The 26,088-nt window shown below is 42.7% G+C and overlaps 1 protein-coding gene across 1 annotated transcript in view; it reads right to left on the bottom strand.

The window, feature by feature from the left end:
- The window catches only part of abca12 (ATP-binding cassette, sub-family A (ABC1), member 12), a 96,765-nt gene that overhangs the window by 45,322 nt on the left and 25,355 nt on the right, over positions 1-26,088 (bottom strand). Inside the window, exons 20-42 of the mRNA XM_031797498.1 lie at positions 25,349-26,008; positions 23,428-25,245; positions 22,764-23,143; positions 22,303-22,421; positions 21,705-21,796; positions 20,792-20,943; positions 19,185-19,315; positions 18,758-18,900; positions 17,134-17,310; positions 16,763-16,986; positions 14,858-14,987; positions 14,627-14,782; positions 14,290-14,386; positions 13,832-14,184; positions 12,257-13,705; positions 11,735-12,029; positions 11,245-11,470; positions 10,688-10,791; positions 6,610-6,716; positions 6,056-6,264; positions 5,853-5,929; positions 1,777-1,907; positions 1,286-1,456 (exon numbers count right to left, since the gene is read on the bottom strand). Coding sequence (XP_031653358.1) covers positions 1,286-1,456; positions 1,777-1,907; positions 5,853-5,929; positions 6,056-6,264; positions 6,610-6,716; positions 10,688-10,791; positions 11,245-11,470; positions 11,735-12,029; positions 12,257-13,705; positions 13,832-14,184; positions 14,290-14,386; positions 14,627-14,782; positions 14,858-14,987; positions 16,763-16,986; positions 17,134-17,310; positions 18,758-18,900; positions 19,185-19,315; positions 20,792-20,943; positions 21,705-21,796; positions 22,303-22,421; positions 22,764-23,143; positions 23,428-25,245; positions 25,349-26,008 — 7,401 coding nt within the window. The remainder of the gene's footprint in view (positions 1-1,285; positions 1,457-1,776; positions 1,908-5,852; positions 5,930-6,055; positions 6,265-6,609; positions 6,717-10,687; positions 10,792-11,244; positions 11,471-11,734; positions 12,030-12,256; positions 13,706-13,831; positions 14,185-14,289; positions 14,387-14,626; positions 14,783-14,857; positions 14,988-16,762; positions 16,987-17,133; positions 17,311-18,757; positions 18,901-19,184; positions 19,316-20,791; positions 20,944-21,704; positions 21,797-22,302; positions 22,422-22,763; positions 23,144-23,427; positions 25,246-25,348; positions 26,009-26,088) is intronic.

The raw sequence follows: 26,088 nt of genomic DNA, 5'->3' as shown, positions 1-26,088 counted from the left end.
CGCCCACTCGTAGCTATGATGTGGGCGTGCCCCAAGGGTCAATACTGGGGCCCCTCCTGTTCAGCCTGTACATTAATGATCTGCCTTCTGTCTGTACTGGGTCTGAAGTTCAAATGTATGCAGATGATACAGTGATATATGTGCATGCAAAGAGCAAACAACAAGCTGCACAAGAACTCACTACTGTAATGGTCCAGGTTACAAAGTGGCTCAGTGACTCGTGTTTGCATCTCAATGTGAAAAAAACTGTTTGCATGTTCTTCACAAAGAGGGCAACAGATGCTACTGAGCCAGATGTCTATGTGTCAGGGGAGAAGCTCCAGGTGGTATCCGATTTTAAGTACCTTGGCATCATACTTGATTCTAACCTCTCTTTTAAAAAGCATGTGAAAAAGGTAATTCAAATAACCAAATTCAACCTAGCTAATTTCCGATTTATACGAAATTGTTTGACTACAGAGGTAGCAAAACTGTACTTCAAATCTACGATACTCCCCCACTTAACATACTGCTTGACTAGTTGGGCCCAAGCTTGCTGTACAACATTAAAACCTATTCAGTCTGTCTACAAACAGGCTCCCAAAGTGCTTGATAGGAAGCCCAATAGCCATCATCATTGTCACATCCTTAGAAAGCATGAGCTCTTGAGTTGGGAAAATCTTGTGCAATACACCGACGCATGTCTTGTATTCAAGATCCTCAATGGCCTGGCTCCCCCTCCACTCAATATTTTTGTTAAACAGAAAACCCAGACATATGGCAGCAGATCCACAAGGTCTGCCATGAGAGGTGACTGTATAGTTCCCCTAAGGAAAAGCACCTTTAGTAAATCTGCATTCTCTGTGAGAGCTTCCCATGTCTGGAATACACTGCCATCAGACACACATAACTGCACCACATATCACACTTTCACAAAATGCTTGAAGACATGGCTAAAGGTCAATCAGATTTGTGAACATGGTCCCTAGCTGTGTGTTGCCACTCTCCATGTTGTCTGTTGTCTGTAGCTTGTGAGGTGTGGAAACACTTTGTTGCTTTTATGAATTTTGTCTTGCTGCTTTTTGTCCTATGTTGCTCTGTCTGTATGCTATGTCTTGCTTGTCCTATGTTGCTATGTCTTGCTTGTTCTATGTTGCTATTGTCTATATTGTAATTGTTTTTAATAACCTGCCCTGGGACTGCGGTTGAAAATTAGCCGGTTGGCTAAAACCGGCACTTTTACTGAAATGTTGATTAATGTGCACTGTCCCTGTAAAAATAAAAACAAACTCAAACTCAAACATACCCTGTATATCACGTTCTCCATGTGGACGTAGCGAGCCACGATGACTACAAAGTTGTACCACTGGTTTATAGGCAGGTTGCAGAAGACCTGGAAGAGGAGCTGCTCTGTGCTATTCATCTGCAGGCTGGTTGGGTCCCTGCAGTGGTGCATGTTAGCCAGCCACGCTAGGATCTATAGAGGGGAGATAGAGATTGTGTATGGGTCAGATCACTAGATATAGTACTAGCTAGTAGCAAATTAGAAGAGTAAGAACATATGATTGAGAGAAGAGAGAGAGATGTTTCACTGCAGTGGTGCATGTTAGCGAGCCAGGCTAGGATCTACAGTAGACAGAGAGGTTGAAGACTGGTCTGACTTTCATGACAACATCTAAAAATGACGATTATATGATTTCTCTCTCTTTTTGAGATAATTGTATTTGGTGTTATTGTTACACATCATATGGGCATCACAGCTGATCTGTGGCTTAGAATAAGCTGAAGTGAGCTCACCTGGAAGTTGCTGTTAGGCATGGTGGTCTCCATCAGCAGGTGGAGGATCTCAGGTGGGATGTCAGTGTAATGATGGACCTCCAGAGCAAACGCTGTCTTGTTCCTCAAGAGCTCCGACATTTTCACCACACCTAGGAAATACAATACAATAGGTGACTGCAGAGAAAATACAGGAGGTTCAACACCTTGACCACACCTGTAGAAAAAAATGGAACAAGTGACTGAAGAGAAAATACAGGATCTTGACCACACCTGGGAAACATAAAATATATATTTTACATGATATATTTATACGTTGGCCTCCCGAGTGGCACAGCAGTCTAAGGCACTGCACCACAGTGCTTGAGGCGTCACTAAAGATCAGGGTTCGATCCCAGGCTGTGTCGCAGCCGGCCACGACTGGGAGACCCATGAGGTGGCGCACAATTGGACCTGCGTTGTCTGGGTTAGGGGAGGGTTTGGCCGGCCACATGCACACAGACACGGTTGCAATTGTACGGTGTTTCCTCTGACACATTGGAGCGGCTGGCTTCTGGGTTAAGCGAGCATTGTGTCAAGAAGCAGCGCGGCTTGCCAGGGTCGTGTTTCAGAGGATGCATGGCTCTCGACCTTTGCCTCTACCAAGTCCGTATAGGAGTTGCAGGAATGGGACAAAACTGTAACTACCAATTGAGGAGAAAAAAGGATAAAAAGTAGAATATATATAAATATATACATATACAGTACCAGTCAAAAGTTTGGACACACCAACTCATTCAAGGGTTTTTCTTTATTTTTACTAGTTTCTACATTGCAGAATAATAGTGAAGACATTAAAACTATGAAATAACAAATATGGAATCATGTAGTAACCAAAAAAGTGTTGAACAAATCCAAATATATTTTATATTTGAGATTCTTCAAAGTAGCCACCCTTTGCCTTGATGACAGCTTTGCACAATCTTGGCATTCTCACAATCAGCTTCATGAGGTGTCACCTGGAATGCATTTCAATTAACAGGTGTGCTTTGTTAAAATGTAATATGTGGAATTTATTTCCTTCTTAATGTGTTTGAGCCAATCATTTGTGTTGTAACATGGTAGGGTTGGTATACAGAAGATAGCCCTATTTGTTAAAAGACCAAGTCCATATTATGGCAAGAACAGCTCAAATAAGCAAAGAGAAGTGACAGTCCATCATTACTTTAAGACATGAAGGTCAGTCAATATGGAGAATTTCAAGAACTTTCTTCAAGTGCAGTCACAAAAACAATCAAGTGCTATGATGAAACTGGCTCTCATGAGTATCGCCACAGGAAAGGAAGACCCAGAGTTACCTCTGCTGCAGAGGATAAGTTCATTAGAGTTACCAGCCCAAATAAATGCTCCACAGAGTTCAAGTAGCAGACACATCTCAACATCAACTGTTCAGAGGAGACTACGTGAATCAGGTCTTCGTGGTCGAATTGCTACAAAGAAACGACTACTAAAGGACACCAATAAGAAGAAAATACTTGCTTGGTCCAAGAAACCTGAGCAATGGACATTAAACCGGTGGAAATCTGTTTTTGGTTCCAACTGCTGTGTCTTTGTGAGACGCAGAGTAGGTGAACGGATAATCTCTGCATGTGTGGTTCCCACCGTGAAGCAAGAAGGAGGAGGTGTGATGGTGTGGAAGTTCTATGCCGGTGACACTGTCTGTGATTTATTTAGAATTCAAAGCTCACTTAACCAGCATGGCTACCACAGCATTCTGCAGTGATATGCCATCCCATCTGGTTTGCGCTTAGTGAGACTATCATTTGTTTTTCAACAGAACAATGACCCAACACACCTCCAGGCTGTGTAAGGGCTATTTGACCAAGAAGGAGAGTGAAGGAGTGCTGCATCAGATGACCTGGCCTCCACAATCACCCAACCTCAACCCAATTGAAGAAGCCAACTAGTGCTCAGCATATGTAGGGAATTCCATTAACTGTTGGAAAAGCATTCCAGGTGAAGCTGGTTGAGAGAATGCCAAGTGTGTGTAAAGCTGCCATCAAGGCAAAGAATCTAAAATATATTTTGATTTGTTTAACCCTTTTTTGGTTACTACATGATTCCATATGTGTTATTTCATAGTTTTGATGTCTTCACTACTATTATACAATGTAGAAAATCGTTGAATGAGAAGGAGTGTCCAAACTTTTGACTGGTACTGTTTATGTATGTGTTATACACTACCGTTCAAACGTTTGGGGTCACTTAGCAATGTCCTTGTTTTTGAAAGAATAGGACATTTTTTGTCCATTAAAATAACATCAAAATGATCAGAAATACAGTGTTGACATTGCTAATGTTGCAAATGACTATTGTAGCTGGAAACGGCTGTTTTTAATAGAATATCTACACAGGTGTACAGAGGCCCATTATCAGCAACCATCATTCCTGTGTTCCAATGGCACGTTGTGTTAGCTAACCCAAGTTGATCATTTTAAAAGGCTAGTTGATTATTAGAAAACCCTTTTGCAATTACGTTAGCACAGCTGAAAACTGTTGTTCTGATTAATGAAGCAATAAAAGATTCTTTAGACTAGTTGAGTATCTGGAGCCTCAGCATTTGTGGGTTCGATTACAGGCTCTAAATGGCTAGAAACGAAGAACTTTCTTCTGTAACTCATCAGTCTATTCTTGTTCTGAGAAATGAAGGCTATTCCATGCGAAAATTTGCCAAGAGACTGAAGATCTTGTACAACGCTGTGTACTACTCACAGAACAGAACAGCGTAGACTGGCTCTAACCAGAATAGAAAGAGGAGTGGGAGGCCCCGGTTCACAACTGAGCAAGAGGACAAGTACATTTGAGTGTCTAGTTTGAGAAACAGACACCTCACAAGTCCTCAACTGGCAGCTTTATTAAATAGTGCCCGCAAAACATCAGTCTCGACATCAACAGTGAAGAGGCGACTCTGGGATGCTGGCCTTCTAGGCAGAGTTGCAAAGAAAATGCCATATCTCAGACTGGCCAATAAAAATAAAATATTAAGTTGGGCTTAAGTTGAGGAACTCTGCCTGATGCTCCAGATACTCAACTAGTCTAAAGAAGGCCAGTTTTATTGCTTCTTTAATCAGACAACAGTTTTCAGCTGTGCTAACATAATTGTAAAAAGGTTTTCTAATAATCAATTATCCTTTTAAAATTATCAACTTGAATTAGCTAACACAATGTGCCATTGGAACACAGGAGTGATGGTTGCTGATAATGGGCCTCTGTACGCCTATGTAGATGATTCCATTCAAAACCAGCCATTTCCAGCTACAATAGTCATTTACAACATTAACAAAGTCTACACTGTATTTCTGATCAATTTTATGTTATTTTAATGGACAAAAAATTTCCTTTTCTTTCAAAAACAAGGACATTGCTAAGTGACCCCAAACTTTTGAACTGTAGTGTATATTTAGGCAATAAGGTCCAAGAGGGTGTGGTGTATGGCCAATATACCAGGGCTAAGGGCTGTTCTTATGCACAATGCAAACCCCCGAGGTACCTTATTGGGATTATAAACTGGTTACCAACGTAATTAGAGCAGTAAATGTTTTGTCATACGTGTGGTGTATGGTCTAATATACCACTGCTGTCCGTCAATCATCATTCAGAGCTCGAACCACCCAGATTATAATTATATTTAAAGGTGGTATATTAGAAGTCATTCTAAAAGCAGTATGGGCTGCATGTTCAGAAGAGCAAAATACATTACATGAGCTTTACGCTTCATAGTATAATTAGGCAATTAGCTAACAAATTATCTAAGTGATTAGCTAATTAACCCTGAATTAATAAGCAATTAGCTCATTAATGACTTGGCTTATGGAGTGCAGTAATTGAAGTAATGGGGCAGTGGTGAATGGAGTTGATCTAGTCTAGTGGTTAAGGCCACTGCCTCCAGCATATATTGTCCCCCCTGCCTGCATGACATCGAATCCCGGCCTCATCATCCTTCTCACCTCTGTATCTCCCTTTAATTCATCTATCTATCTCCCCTTCATCCATGCCTGTCACTGTCAAAAACAACAATAAAATCCTAATAAATAAATGTTGAAAAGTAATTGGTATACCTGGAGAGGTCATGTTGATGTTGAGGGATTTCAGGCTGCTGATGTTCAGGCCAAGTGTCTGGGTGAGTGCAGAGGTCCTGTGTCACAAACATATCACACACACGCACACATGAACATTTGTCAACGATAACTTCCATTTACACAATATACAATTTAGTTCTTCATTTATTTTGAAGTCTACATGTCCTATAATGTCTCCATACCAGTTTATGTTGACATTGTAGGTGTTGGGGTCTCCTATGAAGGTTTCGAACAGAGCTTCAAACAGGTCAGAGCTGTCTTGAGCCAGACTCCGGGTCATTATGTGGAAGGCCTGGAGAATGGGCATGGCAGTCTCACACAGGAACCCTGGGCCAAGAGACAGAGCCTGCATCACCTGCTGGATGGAGTCCATATCCTCCAGCGCACACACCTGCAACACAAGTTACAAGTTTATTTGCAATGTGTAATGAATAGGCCTACATTGAAAATCTTCCTCACTCACAAAGCAGAACGTGCAAGATGAGTCATATGGACTGTGAATTTTGTCAGTATAGAAGCCCAATGGTAGCAGTCAACACACTGTAAATAAACCATGTTACTGTATGTGTGTGTGTCTTGTTGTAGAACACATGTAGCTCCTCGCTGTTGCAACAAATGTCTGTCTACCCTAGTCTTGGTGATGTTATGGTAGTCTAGACATTATTCCAGAGAGAATAGCCTCTGTATCCCTCTCGCCCTACAGATGCAAGTTTCATGAGAAGTACTGTGTTCTAACCTTAGAGGTCAGGTAGACCAGTATGTTGCTGAAGTTTCCATCTGACCAGCTGCTGCTGAAGAGTTCAGACCCTAACTGGATGGTCTGGAGTAGGAGGTGTAGGTTCACTTTGAAGGGAGGGAGAGAGGGAGGGAGGGAGAGAGATAGAAAAAGGGAGAGAGAGAGCGTGGGAGGGAAAGGGAGGGCAGTAGAGATGTGTTAAGGTGACATGGTAACAGAGTGTCCCACAGGGCATCATTACCACCTCTATTTCAGGGTGGCTTCTCTGAACAGCTAGCAGCAAATGATGTGGGACCCTGCATACTACTGACGAGGCAAAGGGACCAACTTTCTACATCTCAAATGGCACCCTATTCCTCACATAGTGCACTACTTAGGTCTCTGGTCAAAGCAGTGAGACCTCAAGGCGAAACATCTAATTAAAACAAGACACGAACTACGGTGAATAGTAAATATTGGTGCACTGCACTGAAAACCCAGAAGAAAAGCGAGTGACTTAACATACTCTTTGAATCATTTAGGATCTCAGGGGTACTGCAGTGGAGAAAATAATAAAAAGGGTATGATCCTCAAGCTAGGATCATACCTCTGGGAAATGAAAGGGTTGTAGCTGAAGTAGCTGTGGTGCAGTTTTTCAAGTGACTATATTGCATATACAGAGATATAACCTTGTTACATGGCATTATAAAACAAGTACAGTAGCCAATTAAAATGTGGTCTCAAAGCTATTATATTTGTGTGTGTGTGTGTGTGTGTGTGTGTGTGGGAGGGGGGGTATTTAGTGATTGAATTCTTACTTGGCTAATGCGATTTAATAAGGTTTAATAAGGAGCAGAGTGTCTTTCTCTTGGAGATGTGCCATATGCCTCCTGGCTTATCTGGAGTTCTAACAAAGCTCACATTATTAAGCCCATCCTATTGCACTGCCTGGTTTCAATATGAAATATGTCCATTATATAATAATGGTGTTTGGAATATGGCTACATTAAAAACACATTGTGAGCAATGATGTATATAAACTCTGGATTGCTGATGCTATGTATTGGCCAATGAGAGGCTTTGAAGCAACCGGTCAGCCATATTGGCACTCCCCCAGAACGAGCAGTCCTCCATAGGAATGGATGGAATTCTACAGTATATATTGTATGTATTTAAGTGTATATTTTGATGTTGTAGTGGGGACAGTAACATTAGTACTTTCAAAAAATTATACTTTAAGGAAAATGTATATATTTTCATATATTTTTTGTATGTTTCGCTCACATAATTTACCAATAAGGCACAAGAGGCAGTGCTGCATCATGAATACAGTCACAGGTAAATGGCGTTGTTTGGATCGACACGATACCAACATATTAAAATGACAATAAATTACACATTTTCATCAAAACTTTCGTCAAATTTCATTCTTCCACCTCAAGATATTGTCTGGACAAAAATGTGGTCATTAGTTCTTTTGGTCATGTTGCTACAAACGCGACCCAGTTGTTAATTATTTTTCACAAAGTTGCTATGCAAAAGGACTGGTCGTCCGTTCTAAACAGAATGGTTGCTATGCAGGCTGGATAATGTTCTTGTCACTTGTCACCGACTTCAGATAACTCAGTCATGTCAAACATTGAAACTGGAATGATGGTCCACTTGCTGCATTTTCGTTTGTTTGAGTTATTTTCTATTGGTATTTACTTGGATATGTCCATGATAAAGACGTTGATGTGTGATTCAACTAGCTCTACAGTATGTATGGTACTACAGAGATCGTTATTCAAAAGTTAAACATTGTTTCTGAGGTCAGACAGGCAGACAGAGAGACTTATATTAACCCCTGCTGTACGAAACTAAATGCTAGGTTGGAAGCAAGGATAAATATTGTGCGAGTAGAGATAAATACAAGCGATGATTCGGACAGCAACATGAGCATGATATTCTTATGGAGTGATCATTTTTAGATGGAACTGTTAGCAGGCATTGGTGTGTCTATGACGGCCAATACAGCATAGTGTGGAAAGCATACTCGTCCAATCAGTATCCAGGATCCAAACAACCAGTTTTATAATATAACTTTAAACTATGCATTAAGGTGTCGATAATATCATAAAATTGGCAAAAACAAATGTAGACATTAAAAAAATGCATTTCTATAGCTTCCAAAATATTTTTTACAATGGTGGGGTAGTGCCAAGATGGAGGCACGATGGCTTCAAAACAGCTCCCCCTGTCAGTCATCTAGTGTATATAAATAATTGATTGCACTGGATTCCTCAAGTAGGAGTTCCTAGTAGGAGTTCCTAGTAGGAGTTATATAAAGGTCAAATAGAGAGGCGGAGGGAAGGTCTGACTTCTGACTTCTGTATCAGAGGACACCTGACACGTGGGGCTATAGAAATCAAATTATGCATATGAACATTTAACAGTGTGAAGACTGCATGTGGTTGACTGCATGAGGGTTAGTAGGAGTCTGTAGGAGTCTAGAGGAGTCGCTATGCAATTAGACACAATGTGAGTAGGAGGAGGAAAGACACCAGGGGAGTTTGTCTGTGAAAGTTAGTAGGAGAACATACAGTTAGAGGCATTTTGGAAAAAATGTATTTATTCTAGAATGTTCTTATTTAAATGTATTTAGGTACATCTTCCCACTCTAAATCAACTAATATGGTAGCTTAATGACTTTACACATTTTGGATATTACGATAACATTGTGCCACCAGTAGTAACACCAATGATGGTAAGACTAATGAGACATTTTAGGTTGTTGAGGATATTTTCTTAAATGGAGGCCAAATATGCTCAAATCAAGGGTATGCTCAAATCAAGGATATGCTCAAATCAAGGGTATGCTCAAATCAAGGGTATGCTCAAATCAAGGGTATGCTCAAATCAAGGGGTTGCTCAAATCAAGGGGTTGCTCAAATCAAGGGGTTGCTCAAATCAAGGGGTTGCTCAAATCAAGGGGTTGCTCAAATCAAGGTTATTAACCCTTTAAAAATAATTGACTAAAGTGATATGATTAAAGATTTTGCTCACAATGTTATTTCCCTTCATTTACATTTAGTAACACCAAGTGACACTTTGGATTTAGACACACCAAATGATCAATGTAATCCTCAAATTGATGACATTCTAAAAGGGTGTGATAAGCTAATCATTGTCTTTAATATAGACACCTCCCCCGATAACAGTTTGCCACTGGAGGGAATGCTCAAGGTCCTTGTATGTCTTCGAGTGATTTTCAAGGCGCTAACACCAATGACATATGGTATAACTGAGGGACAGAAATTATACTAGTAAATAAAATAGGTATTTTGATAGCTTTGTTCGTTTTTAATAATCTATACAATATGATATGAAATACTTTTGTTCACTTTCTAGCATTCATAATAGATAGATATCTCTAAATCCCCAAAATATGTCACTATTAACTCTGCACATCACTACTGGGAACAAGACAGTTTGCTTACCCTACTGTAATGTACTTTGAACAATCCATAAACATTGTATAAAGGACTTGCGTTAAGTTTTATAATTGATAAACAGCTCAATATTAACAAAAACATATATGATGTGTAACTATTTGTCATTTTAAAGTGTTTTCATGGTTGCAAAGGCAAGGGACGCAAATGCTACCGCAACTCATGAACGACCCCACTACTTTTGACCAGAGCCCTATGGCCCTTGGTCAGAAGTACTACACTAAATAGGGAATAGGGTGCCATTTGGGATGTTGGCATAGTTAGAGGTATTCTAGGGTTAGAGGCTAGGATAATGGAAGAATGAAGAAAAGTAATCTTGTCCACTCAGCGGATTCCCGTCCATCAAACAAACGATGGAAACTAAATGTGATTTTTTTTGTCTTTGTAATGTCTTTCTGGAGCCAATCGGTCAGGTCTATAGTGAGACTTGTCTCCTTTATTTATCCTCCATTTAAACAACGTGAGTCCTATTGAGCAATACATCTAATTTCAAGGGAGTCCCGACTGAGCCATGAACCCCTGAACCACTAAGAGAGGAGGGGGAGGGAGTCAACAATTGATTGATTTGTAAATGAAGAGTAAATGAAGAGTAAAGTAACTAGGCTTACCTTGTGATTCAGTGGCCAGGCCCATTGTGATATTCTTAATAAGGGGAGCATAGGGAAAGTCCTCGGGAACCCTGTTAGATATGTCTGTCAGAACCATTGACAACCTGTGGGAGTGGGGCGGAAGACAAAAAACCATCATCATCAGCTGCTCCTCTCATTTCTGCATGTAGTACTGTAAACTATAATTAGTTACATCTTTCATCATGGTTGTTATGCACATGATCCTAACAGACAAGATGATATTATTAGTAGATTATAATATTAAAGTAAATACCAAGTAACTGGAAAATACTGCTTCTGAGATAAAATAATAAGTCATCAATGCTGAGATCTCTGAATGCTACAGCTGTGAGCACAAGCCATTGTCATGGGACAGACGAGACACTTATTCAGCTTCATTAACCATTTATCTCCAAAGCAACAGCAAAACGTAGCCTGGTCCCAGACCTGTTTGTGCTTTATAGCTAACGTCTATGATCATGTTCATGCCAACGACCATAGAAGTTGGCAGGACAGGACAAACAGATATGCAATCAGTCTAAAAACAGAAAACGAACTTGTGTGTCCAGTTGGTCTCGTTCATCATTAGCAGATGTCCAGTGTTCATCTTGGCTGCAGCCAATACCAGACGAGCCACTCTGGCCTCCATGCTAGTGTTTGCCAGGCCCAGGAGACCCTGAACGTTATGGAGAAGCAGCTGGGTGACATCAGCAGTCTGGGCCAGGGGGCCTCGGCCAGACCGTAACACCTGCAACATCTTCTGGATGGCATGTTCCAGGTCTCCTAAATGGTTAACAGACACAAATATATTCATTTCTACAGTGCTAGTTGTAATGTAAGCATTCCTTCAAGGAGGAACAAGTATATGTTGGTTAATTTGTTTGAATCAATACATTTAAAATGTTCAGCAAATGTTTTGCTTGATCTTAACTGTAAGTGCTCATCCATGGAGGAGATAATTATAGCTTGCCAGTCCCTGACACAAGAGGGACCATAACCTTGTATCATAGTTCCCTGGTACAAAAAAAAAGATGGAGAAACAATTACCTATGATACTGCCTGCTGTCTGCAGGCTGGGGTATGAAGACAGAGAGACCAGGAGACTCTGAACCGAGCTGGAGATGACAGCCATAGCGCCGGCTATGTCCCCAGTGGTGGTGGTGTAGTTGATAGCTATGGCGGTGATGTGCAAGATATGGAGGGAGACGTTGAAGTAGTGTTCACTGCCATCGGGCATCAGGGGTGCCACAGCCATGGCAGCCTGGTTGAGGGATGCCAGCATGGAGGGTACGTGGACGGCTGATTGGGGCATTGATAAACCTTGCCACAGGCTGGTGGACACCTGGTGATGATGATGATGATGTTTTTTAATTGTTCAAAAATCATTGTACAAATAGCAAGCCACAAGCTCAATTGCAAGAACAATTTACAATGTAATGATGCAATATGAAACATTACAAATATGGCTAACATATTTACTGTTGACCCACTTATGTATGCATTCATAAAGCACTTATAACAGCTACAAAAGACATTATAATATCTGTCAAAGGCAGTCACAAACATTACCTGTTGTGACACTCTAAACAGGACCTGGACCGTGGCACCAGCACTGTCCCCCTGGTACCCTGTTGGGGTGTTGGTTAGGTTGAGCATGGTAAGGATAGACATGGTGATCTGCTTGGAGATCCCCAGGAAGGATGGAGGGATCTGGGCCGTGTTGGAGACCCCAGAGAGGGCAGCGAGAAGGACGGACTCCAGAGGGAGAACGTATATCCTCTGGTCCTCAGGCAGAAAGGCCACCAGGGCAAGGAAAGTCTGATTGATCATTGCCTCTTTCTCGTGAGGGCTGCTGAAGTTGTGACTTGCAGCGGAGAGGTTGAACAGGGTATGAGTGACTAAGGCACTGTTCAGGAAGAGAGGGTGAGTGGTGGACTGGATCGGCTTCCTGTCCGGAAGGGTCGTCTCCCTATCGGAGGCCAGGAGATGATCCAGTGAGGCAGAGAGCATGCTTGTAGCCTTCATCATGTTCTTCATGTCCCGTGGGTGTGAAACCAGCAGTGCAAAGCCTTTCACCATCTGGCCAGAGGTGTTGAGGTACATCAGGCTGTCTGTGGGTAGGTAAGAGGTGAACACAGCAATGGTCTGGTCTAGAGCCATCATGTACGGAGCCAGACTCATGTAAGCTTCTGGTCTGGACAGAGAGCTGAGGATGTTCTGAATGATGGCATTGATCTGAGCTGTAATATCAGAGACCTCTTCAAGGTTATCTGCCAGGATGTCGTTGAAGGCGGTGAGAAACTGAATGGTCATGTTGGATCCATTGTTGGGGCCACTGTAGATGATCCTTGCCACCTCAGCACTCAGCTGCCTAACCATATGCTCCACCCTCTGGGCGACCTGTAGTGGGGGATGCTGGGACAGCACCATGGTCATGTCCGCCATCTTGCCCAGGCCTGCTGACAACTTCTGTATCTTGGCCAAGTCCTCCATGATCCAGTCTTCATGGGCTATCTCCACGAACAGCTGGCTGTATGCCTGCCACTGTCTGGGGAGGGTGAGGTAGGAGAGGATGCCCAGGGCCACGTCGATGGGGTCGTCCAGAGGGGGGGGAACTGAGGGGCCCCATGTCATGGCTCCGGCCCTGGACATAGACCTGGAGACGTTCCCCATGGATGGTAGTGATGGTGGTACCATACCAATGTCCCTAGAGACCCCTTTGAGCACTACAGACAAGTCAGGGTTGCCGAAGAACATATGGGCAGTCTCCATGATGTCTGGCATGGTGGGTGGCATTGCCAGGGCCTGGAACAAGACAGGGTAGTCCAAGTAGAACAGATCAAGGAAGTCATCCATTGGCTCTTTCATTGGCTCCCTCCTCATCAATTCGCGGCGGACCCTCCTGGACACACCTTCATTGTGGTGGGGGAAGGGACTCCTGCTCCGCCCGGTCATCTCGTCTTGTAATTGGCTCAGGTAGTAGTCCAGCGGGGCGAAGAGATCACTGGTCTGAGATACCTAAAAATTCAGAAAAAAAGGCCAGCACCTACTTGAATATGATTTGCAATTGAAGCTTTGTGTTTATTTTATTTCACTTATAATAACATCATATCTTAATTAACCACATGCATGTGTCTGGGATACCTGTCTGAGCATGGTGATGACGTGCTCTGCTAGCTCCATGGACATCTCAGAGATGGGAGGGAAGGGGACACTCATCTGTCTCAAAGTGGATAAGAAGGCCTTCACCACCTCGTACATCCTGGGCAGAGCCTGGGTTACCAGATCCAACCCGGAGGCGGTAGAGGAGCCCCACCAGCCGCTGAACTCAATAGCCTTCTCCAGGATGAGGTTTGTGGTGTTGACAGATAGGAACTGCTCCATGACGCTGTAGACCATAGGCCAGTCTCCCAGCAACTGTACACGGACCAGCTCCCTGATCATATCTTTCAGCAGCTTGTTGATCGACCCTCCATCTGGCCTGGAGAAGATGTTATCTGTGAATGGATGAATGGATTTCAATTTCTGTAACGTTCATGTGACCAATCGGCTATGTGATAATTAGACACAATTTTAAATGACATAACAGTGCAAAGTTGCACCTGTGAGTATGGCCTGGATGGAGTCCTGGGTGAGATTAGACCCGGTGAGGAGCATCTCTAGGGCTTCCATCAGGAGGTGCTGGGCAGATGTGGCATTCTGCAATAGAATAGAATAGAATAGAATATTGTCCATTTGGTGAAAACTGAAATTCCGCTTCTGCCTTTTCCCAACACCCCCAGACAAACACACACAGACACAGACACACACTCTCTCTCTCACACACACACACAAACGTTGAGAGGCACAGGGGTCAGCAACCACCGGGTGCATGGAGAGCACTTCTGGGTTAAGTGATTGCCTTGATCAATGGCACAAGGGAAGAAGATGGCACAGCACCTGGAGGAGCTGGCTGTAGACCATGGTGTAGTTGATAGTCATTTCCATGGCTTGGAGGTAGGGACGCATCCACAGGTCCAGGTCCTCGGTGAAGTTCATGCCTGTCAGGAGGATCTCCATGGCTTCCATGAACACATGCTGTGCGGAGGTGGAGTTCTGAAATAGAATAGAATAGTTTACGCACACACACACACACGCACCCACACACATTGAGTGGAGATTGTAAGATACCTGGAGTAGATGGCTATTCTCCAGAGTGTAGTTTAGGGTCATCTCTACAGCCAGGAGGTAGGGTCTCATCCAGGGGTTGTCCATGGCCAGGGCATCCAGCTGATCCAAGGCCATCCTAAGATCCTGAGTACTGGGGAGGAGAAGAGACATGGATTAGGACCAATGACTGTAAACTAATCATTTACAACAAGAATATACAGATCTGTATGTTTAAGGTTATGACTGTGAGTGAGGACAATAGGAAGCGGTTTCCAAGCTCGATGGAGAATATGTGTTCGGGAAACACATAGATATAGATCAATTGAATGCTTTCACAGATATTGTAATTTCATACATGCAGGATAGAAATGCTACTTATGTGTCAGTGAAACTACTCTCCCATTAGTGAAATAGCAGCAAGAGATATGTTGGTGTCAGAAACAAAGAATAGAATAGCATATAGCTAAAGTTGGATAGCCTGTGGTTAAATTGAAACAGAGAATGTATTTACTGCATGCTTTCATGTACTGCAACTGCTATACTTTTCCCCTACATAAAATAATAATGAGTCAGTAATAGCATTATTTCTCAATCTGGATTGAATATAATCATAATTCATCATCATCATCATATTTTTTGGGGGGTACTTATTCATAATTTTGGGATATAATTTAGGCCGTGGTATAAGATTGTTTCTTTCTTTGGGATATTTCCATTACAGTGGTCAGTGATCTACGACTCTCGCCGTCAAACTTGGTCTACATTACAGATGGCACCCTATTCCCTTCATAGAGCGCTATCACATTGGGCCCTGGTCAAAAGTAGTGCATTATATAGGGAATAGGGTGCCATTTGGGATGCAATCGTGATTGATTCCATGAGATATGTATAATGTGATTCTTATCAGCACTGAGTTCATTATTACAGAAAACGAAATCAATTAAAGAGGAAAAGAGACTCAGATAACTGAATAATAGTTAGACATCACTATCTGCACACACACACACACACACACAGACACACACACACACACACACGATCTGTGTTCAGGTAAAGAGTCAAACTAAACTAATGCACATTTGATTGTTCCAAATTCTCTTATGTAATTTAGGAAGGAATCTATATTGGTTTGCCTCTGGTTTGTGCGTGTAGGTGATAAAATTACACTGATTTGTGTCTTTATTGGTTATTTAATTCTCTCTCTAACCCTCTGAGATAAACATTTTATTCTGCCTAATGCTTTTCTCCTCGTCCTTCTCGATGTCTTGTATTTGAGCACTCCCAGGGCCCATATTCACAAAGTGTGTCAGAGAAGAAGGTCCGTTCTAGGATCAGTTTTGCCTTCCAGATCATAATGAATATGATTATATGGTCAGAGTGAACCTGATCCTAGCTCAGCACTTTTTGAATACAGTCAGAGAAACAGCTTATAAACAGCTTATAAAGCAAACAGGGTGTGTCAATCGGGTATACTGAGAAAGGCAGAATACACAAGAACACAAAGCAGCACCGGAGATGACTTGCACTCTTCCTCTGACTGTCAAAGTGTACCTTGTGGTGACCCAAAACAACCATTAGTGGCACATAGAAACAAAGTCATGCCAACGTTGTGCGAAGGTCTGGTCAGGTAAGTATTTGTCACTGTTATACCCTTTTTACACTATTGTTCTGACCCAAACCGTCCTATACTGATATTTTCATTTCACATTGTCCTTTCCAGCCACTACCATATGGTGGATACGTAACCAGGCCAATGCAGTACAGCTCAGCTCAGTCTTGTGAAAGGGGCATTAGTGTTTTGGTTGTTAACTAATATATAATAATAATATTTAGCAGACACTTTTGGGTGTCCCCAGGGGGAATTGACCCTGCAGAACTTGGGATTGCAAGTGCCATGCTATGCCAACTGAGCCACACAGGACTCACCTCTGGCTCAGTTGTAGTTGGAGAAACTGTGTGTTCCAGTGAGCCTGGTCCTCGGTGGTCATATTTAGTCCCTGTAGCTGGTATAATGTGTTGAACAGCATTGTACCAAGTTGCTCAGTAACTATGGTGCGGTTAACCTGGACCCAGTAGAATGAACGCAGAGCTGCCACCATCATAGCTGCTGTAGTGTCCACTGATACTGTCCCATGCCCCATCCCCATGCCCTGGGAAGAGAACACAACAGAAGACAACAGGCAAAGGAGCTGTGTCAGTAACGTAGCACCAGAGTTTACTAGGTGCTACCACAGTGCCCTCTAGTGGGGAAGTTTTACAAACTGAAATCCTAGTGATGTGTGATTACTACTACTCACGGTCATGTTTGGATTGGCATAGACATAGTTGGACGCAGCATCGGCCTCCATGACTGGTAGCAGGCTGATGTTACACCACAAGCCCAGGCTGGCCTCACTCAGCCCAGCAGCCTCTCTAACTGGCTCCCAGGCTTTCAGGACCTGCCTGCACTCCAAGGTCTCACTCCTATTAGCAGCCTTATGATGGGTGAAAATGAAAAACAGCAACAAGGAGGGACAGTGAATTTAGATTTCTGTTTAATTGGAAAATGGACTCATTCTTCTCCACAAGCAGTACCAGTAAAGGGAAGGGCAGAAGATTCACACCGTCATCAGTGATAGTATGGTGACTTCAACATTGTCTCATACATACAATGGGGGATAAAATATCGGCCTTATTTGACTTCTTTATTCTGGACAGTCATCAGATTCTCTCTAGGGTAAACACACAACAATACAGTATATCATATGAAGGGTAATAGAACAGACGATAAAGTAAGACGGTCAAGTGTGTCAATAAAACGTGTATGGCCTCCCTATTTATGTAGAAACACTTCCTTTTATTATACCATATTATACCATATACCATTATACCATAAATATGTATGGCATGACTAAGAGTCTGGTCACATGAAAGGTGATCTATTGAGAATGAATCGTAAAACTTACTAAAACTAAACTCAATGGTGTAGTTTTTCCTTGTCTCTTTTCCTTGTTGAATCATCCACAACTTGAAAGGAAGTTGGGGAAGCTGTGACCTATTCTCTTTCTATTCATCTTTTATTGTACCTTATTGTCCAAGCTTGGGCGTAGGCTGGAATCTCAGGGGAGAACTTTGTCCTGATCCACATTTACCCTTTTCACACTGTTGTATCAACTCAAACTAAACTGTGCTGGCTCTGATATTTTGTTTAAATGTGTCCTTTTCGGCATGGTTCCAGCATCTATGGTGGGTGTGTAACCTGGCCAGCTCAGTACTGCTTAGTTTTGTTTGGCTGGGTTTGGCTAGGTAATGTGAAAATACCTATTGTGATACATCTCCCTCCTGATTCTTAAGGTTGTGAAACTGTTCTAGACAACTTTTTTAGGCAATATTGACAGGTAATGTGGCTGACAACGAGATGGGATATCAGTTTTGGCAACGGTCAACTGAATATTCATTTTTTTAACTGAACACAATGATCTTGGGCCACCGTTCAGATAGCAAAGGTAAGTCTTTGCTCATTGGGTCGTCATTAAGAACAGCTCTGAACCAGATTTTTTTTAAAGTATATTTGTGACCATTCCTGAGACTGTTCTCTCAGGGACAGATATCTAAACAGACAAACAATAACCTACCCAAGTCAGGACGAACGTTTAAAACACGAGGAGCCTATTGTCTTTCAACAGCAGCATAGCTTGAGGTATTTAGTTTCCCTTCCACTGAAGCCATCAAACCGGTAAGTTCTTTAACAATTGAACATGAATTCATGAAATTGGCTCATGTTATTTATTGTGAAGAACATGACATTCCTAGTGAGGACTGAGGACATTGTGTTACCAACCACGTAACCTAGTAAATGTCACGAAGAGGGTGAACACCAGCAGTTGTCAGTAAGGCAGAAAGAAGAAAACAAAGAGAATGCACCCAGTGCTCTGACCAAACCTGTATGGCAGCTTCCACAGTGAGCTCGATGGCAGGGATCATTCCCTCAGACACGTCAGCCATGTTGAAATCACTGCCATTCACAGCTTGTACCAACTCTGACATCAGGGCAGCCAGTGGCTTCTGGAAACTCAAGATGAATGCTGGGAAAGAGAGCGAAGGGGGGGGGGGGGGGCAGAGAGAGAGAGAGAGAAAGAGAGTTTTACAATGGGACACTTATGGGAACATTTGTGAGCAACTAAGATCAGTATTTGCATAAATAACTTTCAATGCTAGGCTACAGTTCACTAAATCCATAACTTGTGTATCTAATGTACTGTATGTCTAATGTACGGAATTACTAGCAATCTGTGGTACAAAGGAAACAACAGTGCTGTCAAGGGTGTATGGAAAAAAAGGTGTATGGAAAGCTGCCTCTCAGTCTCACCTGTCTCAGCCTGCATATTGTTGACCAAGGCTCCCATGACTTGGCTCATCACAGAAACAGCAGGGGGAACAGAGTCCCACACCGGGGTGTCCCTGAGGGTCGACAGGAGGGCCCCAATCATCCCCTCCAACCTGACAACACAGGGAAGCAGTTGGTTTAGAAACTTTACAACCAACATAATATAGCTAACTTAAAACTATCACTATATACACATAACAGGCGATTATGCTGTGGCCCACAATGCTAGAAAATAAAATATAATACTATACTACCCAAACAAACATGATAATGTTCTCCCTACTGACTAAAATATAATACTATACTACCCAAACAAACATGATAATGTTCTCCTCACTGACTAAAATATAATACTATACTACCCAAACAAACATGATAATGTTCTCCCCACTGACTAAAATATAATACTATACTACCAAAACAAACATGATAATGTTCTCCCCACTGACTAAAATATAATACTATACTACCCAAACAAACATGATAATGTTCTCCCCACTGACTAAAATATAATACTATACTACCAAAACAAACATGATAATGTTCTCCCCACTGACTAAAATATAATACTATACTACCAAAACAAACATGATAATGTTCTCCCCACTGACTAAAATATAATACTATACTACCCAAACAAACATGATAATGTTCTCCTCACTGACTAAAATATAATACTATACTACCCAAACAAACATGATAATGTTCTCCCCACTGACTAAAATATAATACTATACTACCAAAACAAACATGATAATGTTCTCCCCACTGACTAAAATATAATACTATACTACCCAAACAAACATGATAATGTTCTCCCTACTGACTAAAATATAATACTATACTACCCAAACAAACATGATAATGTTCTCCCCACTGACTAAAATATAATACTATACTACCCAAACAAACATGATAATGTTCTCCTCACTGACTAAAATATAATACTATACTACCCAAACAAACATGATAATGTTCTCCCCACTGACTAAAATATAATACTATACTACCCAAACAAACATGATAATGTTCTCCCCACTGACTAAAATATAATACTATACTACCCAAACAAACATGATAATGTTCTCCCCACTGACTAAAATATAATACTATACTACCAAAACAAACATGATAATGTTCTCCCCACTGACTAAAATATAATACTATACTACCAAAACAAACATGATAATGTTCTCCCCACTGACTAAAATATAATACTATACTACCAAAACACACATGATAATGTTCTCCCCAATGACTAAAATATAATACTATATTTTATTTAACTAGGCAAGTCAATTAAGAGCAAATTATTATTCACAATGACAGCCTACCCCAGCCAAACCTAGACGACGCTGAGCCAATTGTGCACCGCCCTATGGGACTCACAATCACGGCCGGATGTGAAACAGCCTGGATTCAAACCAAGGAATGTAGTGACACCTCTTGCACTGAGATGCAGTGCGCCACTCGGGAACCCTATACTATCTTACTATAGTTAAAACACCATGGTAATTCTCTTCCCTCTCACTATCTAACCAGATACCACTTTCGTCCTTGTACGGATGACCCCTGACCCCTGAACCTACTTATCCCAGCTGCTTTGGTTAGCCTGCTGAGTGAGGATCTGTATCAGCACAGGGAGTATGTCAGGGAGCATCTCAGGAGAAGGCAGAGGGAAAGGCATGATACCCTGCTGCCCAATGATGAGGGGTAGCACAGAGTTTAGGAGACCAGTCATCTGAAAGGATACAAAAATATCACGTTGCTAGTGTTCTCCATTGGACAACTATTAACAACAGCTCCATTTATTAAGGCATGGTTATTAGACGTAATATGTGTATTTGGAAATTGCCTTCATTGTTAGTCTTCTCCAATTATGAAGTATTCAATTGTTCATTGGAAATTAGACAGAAGGAAAGATTGATTAACTGAAATTATTATTGGAATTGTCCACACCATGAGCTACTGTGACTCTTGAATGTCAGTGAGACAGCTCAATCTTTGTATTTTTTATTTTTTTATTTAACCTTCATTTAACTAGGCAAGTCAGTAACCCATTGAGGAAAAACACTGGCATATATTTTAAACTGTAAACTGGACAAACCACAAAATGTACAATCTTGATATATGCATTGGATAGCATTTTGTGCTTTGGCATGTTGTTGACTGCCTGAAGTATATGTCATACAACTGACAAGCCTTCAGCACATGTATAAAGATGACTTTGCAGAACTGCCACTGTCGTAGAAGGAATTAGATTACAGATTTTTTAAAACATTTATTTAACTAGGCAAGTCAATTAAGAACAAATTCTTATTTTCAATGACGGCCTAGGAACAGTGGGTTAACTGCCTTGTTCAGTGAAAGAACAGGTCGGGGATTCTCGGGGATTCGAACTTGCAACCTTTTGGTTACTAGCCCAACACTCTAACCACGAAGCTACCCTGCCACCCCATTTCACTGATAATAAACGCAAAGGTGTAATATATTATGCCTTACCTGACCAGCAATTTCTGCAAGGTTTTCAGCAGTCATATCATTACCAATGTTAGCCCATAGACTCATGTTGCTCCAAGGGCCCATGTTGCTACCTGTTGACGATAATAATGTTACAATTATGAAAAATGACAGCATATCGTTAGTTATTAACATAACAACTGTAGCCAACAATCAAACAAATGGATAGCTTCTGTTAGCTAACTTAATTGTTTTCCAAGAAGACAGATTCTGACAGTGAGACAGATAGATGTACAATATATTTTGCCATGTTGAATTCTGGCCACTGTTAATATACAGATACAGTCATTTTTTCCTAGAGGACACAAACTCTGACTTTGGCATGTCAATAAACTGTGCTTAAAGTGTCTGGCTGAGATCCTGGTAGGGTTATTTAATAATGAAGTGTATGGTGCCAGCAGTACTATATCACAGGCCATTAGGACAGTAGACGCACTGTCCCAAATTGCCACCTTTCCCTATATAGTGCACTACCCTATGGTCCCTGGTCAAATGTAGCGCACTACTGTATGTAGGGAATAGGGTGCGATTTGGGACGTAGTCCTACAGTGATATTGAGGAGCTGTTATAGGCAACTTGCCTTGGCTTTGGCTGGAGTCCAGGATGACATGAGTGATGTTGATGATGATAGAGAGATAGACCTCGGCACTGCTGTCAGGGGCCAGGAGGCCCTGGACCATCTTCAGCTCGTTCACAATGCTGAGAGGAAAGAAAATGTCATTGTTATCGTTATGTTATCGTTTATCGTCATCAGCAGCAGCAAAAGTAGCAGCATCATTGTCATCATCTTCACTGTGAGGGGAGGGAGTAACAAAACAACCTGATGATAATATTTTTTGTCATCATCAACAGCATCATCCTAAAAAACACTGACGTCTTCTGATTTTCAGTGAGCATTTAGAATCAGTAAGGTTACATCCTGAATAGCACCATATTATCTCGGGAACTTCTTTTGACCAGGATCCACGCACAGCACTACTGCCATTTGGGACGCAACTTAAAATGCATTAATATTGACAGTCCACACACAGTACAACTCACATCTCATTCCACTTATCAGGCCCGCCCGGTCTGGAGACTGTCTCAAGGTAGGTGCTAATGAACCTGAACCCTGGCAACAGATACCCAACAGCCTCCTGGGGGACCAGCAATCTAACCACGCCCTCCGCCCTCCTGACAATCTCCATGGTGATGTTGAGTGACTGGGCGTTGCTCATGTTAGGTCTGAATGCCAGCTGGAGGGCATCCTGAAGAATAATCTGGACCTCTTCACCCAGTAGAATACCCTGGATCTCTGCAGTGCCATTCTGTGGTGTGAGGCCCATGGTGAAGCCACTCAGGACAGAGCTTGCAGCATCCATGAATGCCTGGATGAACTGGTCACTACCCAGACCTCCTTCTTGACTGGCCACCAACAGAACCTGAAAGGATAGGAGAGGAAAGGAGAGAATATTTATTTTTTTAAATAGAAGAAAAGGGAGAAGATAAGAGAAGAGAAGAAAATAGAAGATACCAGATTTTGTGTTAGAAATCCCCAAGTGGAAATTTGTTTGTTTGTCATACTACAGCCATAGGGGCTGTAATCCTAATTTAAAAGTATCAATTTTCACTTTGTATCCCATTGACAGTTCAAATTCATCCCATAGTAAAATATTTACAAATACTGTCAACACTCAATGGGACTACCTGTGTCAAATGAAATTACCTGGTTGAGAGCCTGGCTGTTGTGTTGGATGGCTGTGAGGTAGGCCTGTTGCTCTGGGGTGAGGAGAGAGCCAAGAGTCCTGAGAAGTTGCTGGAGGTCCATCCCAGGAGTAGTCACGTTCATCATCCCACCGCTTATGTTCCAATGCAGCATATTGGTCAGGACCTGGGTCACACGGGGCTGTCTCAGCCAATCCTGTGTCAGGTTGAGGTACTCCCTGATCTGGGTTTCGACCTCGCTTAACAAGCTGTGGTTTAGCCAGTTTACGTTCCCGAAAGAGTTCTGCAAAACCTCTTGGTAAGCAATGTTTAACTTTAACAGGTTCAGGTTTTCATTGAGTATCCTGATGACCGATTGGCCGATTTTACTCACATCTGTTCCATTGATGGGGTATTGGATACTTCTCATCAAATACTCTACCTCTTTACAAACAAAGATGGTGAATTCTGTCTGAGACAGTTGGAGAGCCAGCTGCATCTCTGCCATATGGAAGAAAGGGTCAAGGATTTCTGAGAAGGCACTGGTGCTGGTTTCATTCTCTAGCTTCCTCAGGTACCACTGTGCTATCTCCAAATACACTTTCTGTGCGTAATTTGGATCCTGCATAAGTGGATCAGTGGAATTGAGTGAGTAGACTGGAGAATGTCCAGAGGCGGCGAGTTCGATCAAACCCTCAAGCACAGTGAGTTCATTATTGATCAGGGTTTCGGCCTCATTAATCAAGCTGTAGTTTAGCCAATTGTTCCCCATAACCGCTTGGTAAGCAATGTTTAACTTGAACAGGTCCAGGTTACCTTTGAGTATCCTAATGACCGATTGGCCGATTTTACTCACATCTGTCCCGTTGATAGGGTATTGGATACTTCTCATCAAATACTCAACTTCTGTACTAAAAAAGATAGTAAATTCAGTCTGAGAGAGTTGGAGAGCCAGCTGCATCTCTGCCATATGGAAGAAAGGGTCCAGGAGTTCTGAGAAGGTACTGGTTCTGGTCACATTCTCTAGCTTCCTCAGGTACCACTGTGCTATCTCCAAATACACTTTCTGTGTGTAATTTGGATCCTGCATAAGTGGATCAGTGGAATTGTGTGAGTAGACTGGAGAATGTCCAGATGCGGACAGTTTTATTAAACCCTCAAGGACATGGAGCTCATTACTAATCAGCTCCACAGACTCCAGGTTGAGATGCTGTAGATTCTCTCTGATGCTGGCTATGGTATCTGTAATAGCCTCAGTTGTTGGTATGAGTGGGGTTGGGCCAGAGCTGGCGGCAAGGCCGATACTCACAGAGTGGTTGACCAGGATGGGGAGGAGGGAGATTAGCGCTGTGCAGTTGGACTGGCATCCTGGAGGTATAGGCAGAGCAAGGATAAAACCAGTGACCTTCTCACTCAGCTCCAGTGCACACTGGGCCAGGCTGATGGGATTGTTGGGCTGGGGCTCCAGGCATTGTTGCACGTTGATGACGCCCATGATGCTAGCCAGGAGAGCTGGTGCATTGGTTGCGCCGGCCAGGGCAGCCATCTTCTCCAGCTCCCCCAGGGTAAGGTTGGATTGTAGCATAGCTTGCTGGAGAGAGGATACGCTGATGTTGGGAGTCGATGTAATCTGCTGGAGGAAGAAGGCAGTCTGGTCCACGGTCTTGAGGACAGACTCTGGCGTGAGGGACTTATTGTTAGACATGTCGGTATCGTGCCAGGCGAAGAGGAGAGTAAGCAGGTTGACAGTCACTTTCATGGACTCCTGGCTTATCATGCTGGGTTTAGCTTGGCCCCCACTGAACGTGTGGTCCCCACTAGCTGCCAGGATCTGGAGCACCTGTAATAATAACAATAATAATACAAATAATAATACATTGGATTTAAAATGCCTTTAAAAAAAAAAGAAGGACAATGGATAGCAAAACAAATACAAAACCAACCTGTGGGACCGCAGCCGTGCAGTCCTGACCTGCCGCTGTACATGACACCAAGCTCTCCATCACAGCCTGGAAGTGGCTGACCATCCCAAGGTACTGCTGTTGGAGCTGTAGAGGTAGTAGGGCCGAGAGTCTCTGTAGTAGGGTCTGTAGGGCAGCCTGATCCCCAGCCTGGCTGAGCTGCTGGACGTACAGGAGCTGGAAGAGGTCCACCACAGCCAAATGGAGGTCTGTCACCTGAGCTGTGGTGAGGTTCCCATCTGGAAGCAAGAGCTGCTCATATCTGCGCAGCTGTAGACTCGAGACCAGCAACTCCTGTAGTTGGATCACGTACCCCAGGAGAATGGGCGTTGAGTCGCCGTTAGGAGCATCCAGCACAGTCTTCAGCCGCTCCATGGCCCGCAGGATGTTGTCTGCTATGCCCGCTGAGCTCTGGTTGGTGAGAGGATTGAGCAGCTGTCTGAGGAAGGCCAGGGAGGTAGAGTTGAAAGAGCCAGAGTAGGTGATCAGAGCATCTCCCATGCTGAGAGACAGAGGCAGGGTCAGGTTTCCCTGAGCTACTGAGAGCCACTGCATTAGCAGAGCCTCCACCCCGGCCAGGTCTGGCATGTTGGCGTTCTCGACAGGGAGCCCGGTAACTAGATGCCGGGTGTCCTTGGCCACCTGAGAAATTTTCATTGACTTTATTATTATTACATATTATGATATTTTTGGGTGTTTTAATGATGTTCTGAATCATTAAT

The sequence above is a fragment of the Oncorhynchus kisutch genome, linkage group LG2 (genome assembly GCF_002021735.2).
Source record: "Oncorhynchus kisutch isolate 150728-3 linkage group LG2, Okis_V2, whole genome shotgun sequence".
Taxonomy (NCBI): Eukaryota; Metazoa; Chordata; class Actinopteri; order Salmoniformes; family Salmonidae; genus Oncorhynchus; species Oncorhynchus kisutch.
The sequence above is the reverse complement of the archived record's forward strand: the minus strand, read 5'-3'. Positions and strand labels throughout refer to the sequence as shown.